This window comes from Lathamus discolor, chromosome 14 (genome assembly GCF_037157495.1).
Source record: "Lathamus discolor isolate bLatDis1 chromosome 14, bLatDis1.hap1, whole genome shotgun sequence".
NCBI lineage: Eukaryota > Metazoa > Chordata > Aves > Psittaciformes > Psittacidae > Lathamus > Lathamus discolor.
In genome coordinates, this window is record NC_088897.1 from 444,006 (window position 1) to 453,328 (window position 9,323).

At 59.3% G+C, this 9,323-nt stretch overlaps 2 protein-coding genes across 2 annotated transcripts; both read left to right on the forward strand.

The window, feature by feature from the left end:
* Positions 1 to 156: 156 nt before the first annotated feature.
* Positions 157 to 5,084, forward strand: LOC136022102 (coiled-coil domain-containing protein 183-like). The gene is made up of 14 exons (XM_065695033.1): positions 157 to 167; positions 405 to 559; positions 661 to 1,022; positions 1,397 to 1,558; positions 1,682 to 1,786; positions 1,966 to 2,088; positions 2,480 to 2,608; positions 2,749 to 2,809; positions 2,889 to 2,989; positions 3,275 to 3,504; positions 3,806 to 3,965; positions 4,107 to 4,226; positions 4,475 to 4,742; positions 4,975 to 5,084. Exons 1-14 carry the CDS (start codon positions 157 to 159, stop codon positions 5,082 to 5,084), a joined length of 2,097 nt encoding a protein of 698 aa, XP_065551105.1.
* A 1,561-nt stretch (positions 5,085 to 6,645) lies between these two features.
* On the forward strand, positions 6,646 to 7,121 carry LOC136021907 (vitamin K epoxide reductase complex subunit 1-like). Its single transcript, XM_065694607.1, has one exon. The coding sequence runs from the start codon at positions 6,650 to 6,652 to the stop codon at positions 7,106 to 7,108; it is 459 nt and encodes a 152-aa protein (XP_065550679.1). The 5' UTR covers positions 6,646 to 6,649; the 3' UTR covers positions 7,109 to 7,121.
* The last annotated feature ends 2,202 nt before the right edge of the window (positions 7,122 to 9,323 follow it).

Here is a 9,323-nt window from a genome sequence, read left to right on the forward strand (position 1 = left end):
CTCAGCTGATGCACGAGCTTGGTGCTGGGAAGGCCGTTTCCTTAAAAGTCTTTTTCTGCAGCTCTCTGGTGGCGGGAACTTGATGCTTCAATAGCATTTCTTGTCCCGTTTGTAGGTGAGCAAGAGCATACGGTGGGCGTCAAAATAAATACCAGTATGGAGAGCTGGTTGGTTCTTGCCCGTGTCAACAGGAGCGTAACTCGCTGCGCGGCTGTTTGCTGACCACTTAACTGACATTTCCAAAGGGACATGTCTGGGCAGCAGCAGGCTGCTCTTGCTCCGTTGCTGTGGTTAAAGCCCGGCAACAGTTGCCAGGGTGCAGGGAGCTCAGCTCCGTGCTGTGGTTACAGCCCTGTGACAATTATGATGACATAGGTCCCAAGGCTCCATTGGCTTGGCCACAGCTCCGTGAGCGTTGCAGAGGGCCGTAGAACTGCAGTGGCTGCTACGTACGCAGTGGGGCTGGAGAGCCAAGGCAGCAGGAGCAGCATCATGCTGGGCCAGAAGCCAAACCTCAGCAAGCGCATCCGTGAAATGAGGGCCAGCATAGCCCTGCAAGGTGCTGCCCCGTTGGCTTTGCATTATGGACTGGGCCAAGTAGGGAGCTTTTGGTCCCCGCATCGTCCTGCACGGTACCAACAGCTCCTCAGTGTCCTGCAGGGCTAGCGAGGACGTTTTACTCCAAGCCAGAGGAAGAAAAGTTAAATCAGAACCGGGAGCTGCTGCCCCAGCTGCGAGAAGCGGTGCAGGAGGATACCCATGTCCTGGGCCGTGTGCGGAAGGTACCAGCAGGTCCCATTTGCTGCCTCCATGACTGTGGCTCTGCCGGAGCTGCAGAGCCAGCTTCTCCACTGGTCCTCTCCAGGAGCAGGAAGTGCAGGGCAGCAGTAGGCTGGGACCGTCCCCAGCCTTGCAGTGATGTGCTCTCTGCCCTTCTTTGCCCACAGCATGAGCTCACACTCTCTGAGGCTTGCGGAGCAGAGCAGCCCTTGGGCATTGCTTTGGCCAGTAAGACGGTGGAGGTAATAGCAGAGTCCAGCGGGCGCAGGCTGCTCGCAGCGGGCTGGGGTTCAGGGGATGCTCAGAAGGACCGGTTGTAGGGAACAGGGACCTGGTGCCAGCACCAGGACAGCCCCACAGGGCTGGTGCAGTGAGACACGGGGTGTTCATGAGTGGTCCCGTGGAACCCTTTGCACTGCAGGACCCATCAGTGTCCTCCGTTAGCTCCCTGAGCGGGTCCTTTGCCCCAGCAGAGCTCCTGTCCCGCCAAGGGAGTGACCAGGTGCCAGCATCACCAGCTCTGCCTTGGCAAAGAGTTGTGCAGGCAGGACCCCTTCTCCCGTGGGTGCCCATCGAGCCCTGCCTCCAGCCTGGCAAATGCTCACATCCCATGCAGGTGGCCCAGGAGAAGCTGCGGGCCGAAATCTATGGCTGGGTGAACACGTGCAACATGCTGCTGTACCAGGTGAAGCAGCGGAGCCGGGCCAAGGAGCAGCTGCAGAGGCGGCTGCAGCAGCTGCAGGATGTGCGGATGGACGAGAAGCAGCACCAGGCACAGGTCCCAGGGCCCCTTGCTGGGGTGAAGGCACCCATGGCGGGGTTCAGTCTACCCTGCAGCCCTGGGTGGGTGCCCGTCTCAGCACATGGGCTCACCCCTTGTCCCCAACCATCTCTGCCCCAGGTGGTTCGGACGCTGGAGAGCAGCATTGAGAAGACGCAGACAAAAGTCCGCGCTGGGCAGAAGGTGACTGCCCTGTACGTGGCGGTGCGGGATGCCCTGAGGAAGGTGAGCTCATCCTCACTGCGCCGTGGTCTCAGCCGCTCCCCCTGCAAAGGCCCTGAAGTGCCCAAGGGGCTGTGCTGGTGGGACACCCTCCTGCAGGAGCTCCTCCTGCTCCCCCCCATCTTCTGTCCCAGCACAGGGCACCCCTGGGACTCAGTGGGCTGTGGCTCCCCGTGTCCCAGGAGCTGGCCCACCTGCCTCTGCACCTGGACGTGCTGAGTGAGACGGCCGAGCTGCAGCACGGGGAGGTGGAAGACATGGAGCTCAGGGCCTCGCATGGTCTCAGGGCTGCTCGTGTAGCCAAGGTGAGAGGGTCCAGCGCACCTCAGGGTGCTTTCCTGCCCTGCAGAGCCCACAGGTGGCACCAGGTGCCCAGGCTGCTGAGTCTTCCTTCGAGGAAAAGCAAGACTGAGCTTGGCTTCCCCACAGCACCCAGATGCCTCCCGAGCTCCTCCCATGTCTGGCTCTTGGGCCAGGCTGTCCTGAGCTGGGGACAGCTGTCTGAAGCACTGGCCATTAGGAAGCACTGGCCATTCTCCATTCTCTAGCTGTCCTTGCTCAGTTTCCTTCCAGGGCTGTTTACTCGGGGTAGGGGGTGGCATTTTTGGTGCTGGCCATGCCCATGTTAGAAGCCCACAGAGGTCCATTGTAGCTTTGGGAGCCACTTCTTTTCTGCTCTGCTCTGCTCTGCTCCAGGAGCACAAGGCCAGGATGGAAGCCCAGTTGGGTGCCGAGAGGGAGCTCAGGGCCCGCACCCTGGCTGCTCGGAAAGTGCCCGTAGACAGACGCTGGCTCAAGGAAGCAGAAGAAAGGCTTCTGAAAGTGGTGAGCTGGGGGGACCTGGCCCAGGCAGGGTTGCAGGCATAGGGCGGGCATCGGTGCCCAGCCTCCCGTGGGCGAGGGGCTGCAGGGCCAGCTCCCCCAGGGTGCCAGCAGCTCAGGGTTGACGATGAACATCCTTGCAGCAAGCCAGGCATGACGTCGCCAGGGACTTGCTGAGCCTGCCCGACCAGGACCCGCTGGTGGGTGAGTGCCTGTCAGGGTGCAGGGGGGGATGCGGGCGCAGCCGCAGGCATCCTTCCCTGCCACAACCTTTCCACCCCAGCTGCCAAACCGGAGGCCACCAAGTCCCGGCTGGAGCGTGACGCCTGGCTGACGGAGAAGATGGAGAAGGCCAAGGCTGCGGTGCAGTGCTCCTGCCTCTGGGTGAGCTGAAAACCCATCTCTGGTAGAAGCTGGGGCTGCTCCAGCCCCAGGGAGCTGAGCCTTGTCTGCTCACCTTGGTCCATTGCAGGGTTATCTGCCCTCCTCTGTCCCCAGAGCCCCCCAGGGCCCCTCTTGTGCAGGCAGGGACGGAACTGCTGTGCTCCACGACACGAACTTGCAGCGGTTCTGTGGTTCCTGGGGCAGAAACCTCCCCAGCACCGCGGCCCAGATCCTGTACCCTGCAGGAGTGGCCTGGGCTGAGTCCATGTGCTCTCCCCCGGCCAGGACGTCCCCGGCAGGCTCCTGGCACAGCAGAAGTCCCTGGCGGCACTCGAACAGTACCTCAGAGGGCGCCAGGAGAAGCAGCAGGAGCTGAAGAAGGCACTGAAGGAGCTGGAGATGCAGCGGGATGAGCTGAAGTTTCGCCAGCCCGCAGACACAAGCAGGTGCTGCTGGGCTCCGGACAGCCATGCCAAAGGGGCCACCAGCCCTGGGGGCAGGGGGGCATGTGCATGGCAGGTGTCCCAACAGGGCACCCCTTCCTTTGTCACCCTGCGGCTGCCCACCCCTCCCGCACTGGGAGGGTTTCTGAGCAGAGTGCTGCCCCAGCTCTGGCGCTGGCAGAGCACCCAAAGAGGAGCCTTGCTCCTTGCCTGGCACGGGAAGTGGGCCCAGCAGCAGCACGGGGTTGAGCTGCAGGCAGCACCTCTGCTCTGCGCTTGGGGCAGGGGAGAACGTGGGCAGCAGCTTTTGCAAGAGCTCTGGGGCGTCTGCAGCCCTGTGCACTTGGATGGATGTGACCGTGCTTGGCTCCAGGGGGCTGGAGGAGGAGCTGAGGACGAGGCTGCAGTGGGAGGAGGCTCGGCTGGCAGAGAGGCGAGCGCAGCTGCTGAGGAGCCAGGAGACGCTGCTGGAGTTTGCAAACGGACTCGACAGCCTCTGGGGCCGTCTGCGGGGCATCACCGTGCCTGGCCAGGTACCCGCACAGGGCCGGGCTGAGCACAGCCCAGGCTCTGCTTGCTGCTGCAACGGCACCGTGTGGTGACGCTCGGTGCAGCAGCCATCACCCCGAGGGGCTCGCTTTCCCCACCGAGGCTGTTCTCTCTCTTGACTCCAGGAGCATTCTGTCAAGGCCGTGGGAGCGCACGAGAAGCTCCAGCAGTGTGAGCAGAAGCTGCAGTACCTGGTGCAGCGGGTGGCTCACCTGCCCCCCTGCAGCCACAGCGAGGATGATGAGGTGCCCGGGGGCTCCATCCCTGCTGCGGTCCCTGGGGACCCACACAGGCTTTCCCGGGTGGCCCAGCCCAAGCCATCCTCCCAGCTGGAGGATGGAGGTGCTCGAGGGAGGAGCCACGGAGCAGCTCAGGCCCCGGTGGCCCTGGGCTCTGTGGGCTGTTCCCTACCAGGGGCATATGGAGCTTGGGCACCCCTTTGGCTGGAACACCCGCCTCCCCTTCAGCTATGAACACAGCGTCTCTTTCACAGACTTTTGTGAAGGTCAGGCAGCTGCTGGAGAAAACCCTCATGAACGAGCCGCAGAACCAGAAGGTTTCCTTGGAGGACGTGTGCATGAGGGTCCAAGGTAGGAAAGGGGACACATCCCACAGCAACTGCCGCAGCCCCTGCCTCCTGGCATTTCTGGGCCTCCTTGCCCACCTCCCAGTGTCCCAGCAGAGCCCAACCCAGGAGTTGCTCCGGGTGCTGGGGCTGACCTCGGCTGTCTCCAGGGCTTTGAGCATGGTGCTGCTTTTATGTGTGGATGTGGGAGAGCGAAGGCAGGCGGTGGGCTGGGGAGCGTAGAACCGCCGCAGGAGCAAGGAGGGATGCTGTGGGGCAAGCGGGGAGACTCTCGTCGTCTTCAAAATCACTGGGCAGCAGATGCCAGCCGCCCTCCAAACTGTGCCGGCTCCTCCTGGGGACACAGGCACAGCAGAGGCAGCCCCGCAGACCCTCCCCAGCTCGCTCCTCTGCGCTCTCTCCTGCAGACGATTCTGATTTTGGGGACAACCAGAGCGGCCTTGTCCTCAGCAGAGAAGACATCAAGAAGCAAGGGCTGCGGCTGATTGAAAGGAAGAAGAAAAGCAAGAGGAAGTAGTGCTTGCTCCCCGAGAGCTGGGACACCCCAGACCACCCGTTGTACACTTTCCCCTTGGTTTAATAGAGGAGATGCTTTTCATTCCTCCAAAGCTCGTGTTAGAGCCGAAAGAGGAGGTCGCAAGTCACTTCTGTCCACGGAACATGTGGCTCAAAGGTGGAGGGGAGCTGAGCTGGCTTTGGAGGCAGCCACATCCCCTCCCCCTCTCCCCACAGTGGTGGCAATGGGCTGGGCTGGGGCCATCTTTCTTGGGCAGAGCACAGCTGGGGGCAGGCTGGCTTTCTCCCCCTTGCTCCCGTGGGTCCAACACCTTCCTGGGCCCTCTGCACACTTCCCGGACCCTGACGGGCTGGCACAGAGGGCACTACACCAAGCCTTTGGCTCCAGCACGGGAACCTCAGCCCTGCCCATAGCTCACAGGCCGTCTTCTCTTCTCTACCTACACGTGGTGAGCACCAGATAAGCCCCACCGATGTGCCAACCTGCCCTTTCTTAGCCCCCTAAAACTCCATCCCTCCACATGGAAGGGAACCAAGGAAAACCTAGGGTGGAACGTGGGCACTGGCGGCAGGCAGAATGGGAGCCCTGGGGTGCTGAGGCAGCAAGGAGGCCTGTGTGAGAGGACCGCCGCTCCACTGGGCTGAGGGAGTGAGGAGCAGTGGGTCTGGCCCCCACCTGGGCACACTGTCCCCACCACAGTGGGGTGGACAGCGGCATCCATGAGGAATGGCTCAGGGAGATCCGAGAGGAGCACGGAGGAAGAGGAGGGGGGCAGAAAACAAAAGTGACTCACAGTACAATTGTTCATCCACTGGTGTCAAGGAGGCTGGCCAGCAGGATGCCGAGATGAAATTCCTGCAGACCGTCTTCACCCTGTGTGAAGCTGGCAGGGCCAGGGGCTTCTCGCTGTGCCTGCAGGAGTTCTACCACCAATTGCAGGTGGTAGCGACTGTTATAAAAATTTCGTCTTAGCCGTGATCTGATTCTATTATTTTATTACAACTGATTAATATGGAGACGCAATAAGCAATCAGCGCTGGGTGCGCCGGGGAGTCTCCGCCGCACCAGAGACGCACACCGGGGTCTTTGGGGTCTAGTCTCTTACACTTCTTGGTCCTGGGTCTCAGCCAATCCCTTCTTCTGTACCTGGATGCCAACGTGGCCCCTTTCCATTATTCTGTTCTCGTTGCTGGGGCCATTCTCCGGTGAAGACCTTGCTGACCGTCTTGGTAGTACATTAACGGGGATATGTCTTTCCCATGCAATTAACCACCATCTTAGCCCCGTAAATTCCATTCCTTATCTGGTTACTTACCCTGTAACGGGATGTACGTATCTCTTAGTTACATAGCCCCCTTAAAGCATTCAAGCAGTTAATCAAAGCACTCTTTAAACAACAAAGGGGTTCCCAGCAGTTCAACAAAGCACCCTTAGGAAACAAAGCGGTTGAGTAAGAGGGATTATTCCTTGGTTTCTCCTCTCTCATCAGTGTATGGCCAGGAACATTCACCATAACCATGAACATTCCTGTACATCCCCCACAAGGTACAACGGTCACGTAGGCGATGGCGGCGCGCGCGGCGCTGTGCGTGCCCGGGGCGGCGCTCTCCCTGTACGCGCTCTATGTGGAGCGGGCGCGCGCGCGGGACCCCGGGTACTGCGCACGCTGGGACCTGGCCGAGGCGGTGTCGTGCACGCGCGTGATCGCGTCCCGGTGGGGGCATGGCCTGGGGCTGGTGGAGCCACTGCTGGGCTGGGACAGCGCCGCCAGCGTCCCCAGTGGGGCCGTGGGGGTCGTGTTCTGCCTCCTGCAAGGGGTTCTGGGGCCCGTGCGTGGCCGCGGGGCCTCTGCTGTGCTGCTGGCGTCGTCGGTGGCGTCGGCGCTGGCGTCGCTGTGGCTGGCGGCCATCTTGGCCTTCGTCATGCACGACCTCTGCCCCGTCTGCCTCAGCACCTACGGCCTCAACCTGCTCCTGCTGCGCCTCAACCTGCGCCGCTGGCGCCAGCGCCCCCAAACCGACTGAATTCAGCCCAAAACAGGGCCAACAATCACAGTAACGGGGAAAAAAAAATTATTTTGAAGCCTTGGGTGGGATGGTTTAGTGTGAGGTGTCTCTGCCTGTGGCAGGGGGGTTGGAACTGGATGATCTTGAGGTCCTTTCCAGCCTTAACTATTCTGTGATTCTATGATTCTATGATTATTAATCGAGCCCTTAAGCAGGTGTTGATAGGGGATACACAAAACAAAGAAGGGGAAGATGTGGGGAGTGAAGGCCATCAGATTTGCATGAAAAAGAGTTTCCAGCCCCGGGCACACAGGAGAGCACTTGGACTGCAGCCTTCTTCCATGGGAAAGCTTATTTCTGCTAAAAAAAGGGGTGAAAAACACAAAATAAATTATATCAAATCCCTGCTTTAAACTGAAAATAATCTAAACCGTATCAATTTGCTTGTTAAAGAACAGCGTGGAGCTTCGATGCCAGCGCCAGCTCCTCTTTGGGAAGCAGCCCGGCATCCCCTGTGATGCCAGGAGGAGGCTGGGGCCGCGGCAGCGCCTCTTGCCGCGCAGCGCTCAGGCACAAGCAGCAAAGCCGCGTTGGTGAGGGTCCAAGTTTTATTAGAGGGAACCTGCCCGTGCCTAGGGCAGGGCCTGCGAGGGCAGGTTGGTGTCGGGGTGTCCTGCAGGGATGCCGGCCTCTTCGTCCTCAGGGGAGGTGTCCGGAGCTGGGCCACTGTGCGAGGGTCCCTGTGCCGCTGGGTCCAGCGCCTGGGCTGGCTGCAAGGCGGGCGCTGCGAGGGGCAGGGGGATGATGAGCACAGCCAGCCAGCCCGTGCCACGCTCCCTCCCTCCAGCCCTGGATCACGGGACCCCAGCACCCCCTGGTGCTGACGCTGTGTCTGCCCCAGGGCCAGGCGCTGCGCTCTGCCCTGCACCACTTGGGCACCCGCTTGAGAACCTGGTGGCACCCGATGGGTGGCACCGGAGCTGAACCCAGGCTGGGGAGGGGGAGGCACCGTGGGGGATGCTGTGCGGCTGAGGCTGCTCTGTTCCAGAGAGAGCAGTGACCCCAGGATGCGTGGAGAGCAATGGGGTCCCCGTGGGTCTTGTCTCTCGCATCGGGGCTCCAGCAGGGACTTCAGAGACACACAAAGGGGTTGATAATGCAAACACTCTACTCAGGCACCGAAGCACCAGACTGTTCATTAACAAGCAAATTGATACGGTTTAAATTCTTTTCAGTTTAAAGCAGGGATTTTATATAATTGATTTTGGGGGGTTTCCCCCCCTTTTTAGCAGAAAATAGTTTGTTTAAATAAGTTAAATAGAATAAGCTTTCCCATTGAAGAAGGCTGCCATCCAAGTGCTCTCCTGCGTACCTGGGTCTGGGGAAGCACCAGGGGCATCAGGGGTGGCAGTGGGGAAGGATCAGTTCTTCAGGCTCTGGAAGTGCTGCACATGCGCCTGCACCCAGGCCGCCCGGGGGTCTGTGCACAGCTCCTTCTTGGTGACCATGCTGCCAGGACAAGTCCCACGTTAGAGTGCTCGGCCGGGGCAGCGGGCTGCCTGCAATAGGGCCCCAGCCGGGTCCCCATCCCTCTGCCCCAGCCATCGCCCCCTTAGCCCCCAGTGGTACTCACATCACTCCCGGCTGGCTGCAGCCAAAGAGTCCTTTAAATCCAAGACGGCAAAGCATTTCTGATTAGTGTTCAATTTAGTCAATAAGGTGTACGGATTAGCTATTACTGGATGAATATCCTCTACAAATTTGTTGATTGCTCTGAGATCTTGAACCAGTCTGCAACTTTATTTCTTTACTGGCGAGATAGGAGTATTATATTCCAATTCACACTCAATTAATAATGTAGATTTCAAAATTTATCAACGATTTTTACTTCCCTTTCCCTGCAATTTTAGGGGGATATTGTTTTATTCTAATTGGGCAGGGCCCCCCCTTTTTATTTCTACTTGAACAGGCAAAGCATTTTTCGCCTTCCCTGGAACTTCAGACGCCCATACTCCCAGATACACCTGCTTGAGGATTTCTTCTATTTCAGGAAGCTCCTCCTGTTTGCTTCTCTGTTGAATTAAAGAGAAACTCAAAACTAAAACTAATTGATCGTTTTTAACTCTTCATTCCATTTTGCCTTCTTTCAATGTTGCTTCTCACCCTAATACAGAGTTGGGAGAATTTAGCATGCATAAAAATTCATGCATTCCTCTTTGTTTTCCGAATTTGT

What these genes read in the sequence shown, in the direction of transcription:
- LOC136022102 (XM_065695033.1), top strand. An exon ending in TGGCCAGTAAGACGGTGGAG is followed by an intron (nt 1,023 to 1,396) that starts GTAATAGCAGAG and finishes CATCCCATGCAG; the next exon opens with GTGGCCCAGGAGAAGCTGCG. An exon ending in CGACCAGGACCCGCTGGTGG is followed by an intron (nt 2,810 to 2,888) that starts GTGAGTGCCTGT and finishes TTTCCACCCCAG; the next exon opens with CTGCCAAACCGGAGGCCACC.
- LOC136021907 (XM_065694607.1), top strand. Translation starts at nt 6,650, where the DNA reads ATGGCGGCGCGCGCGGCGCTGTGCGTGCCCGGGGCGGCGCTCTCCCTG.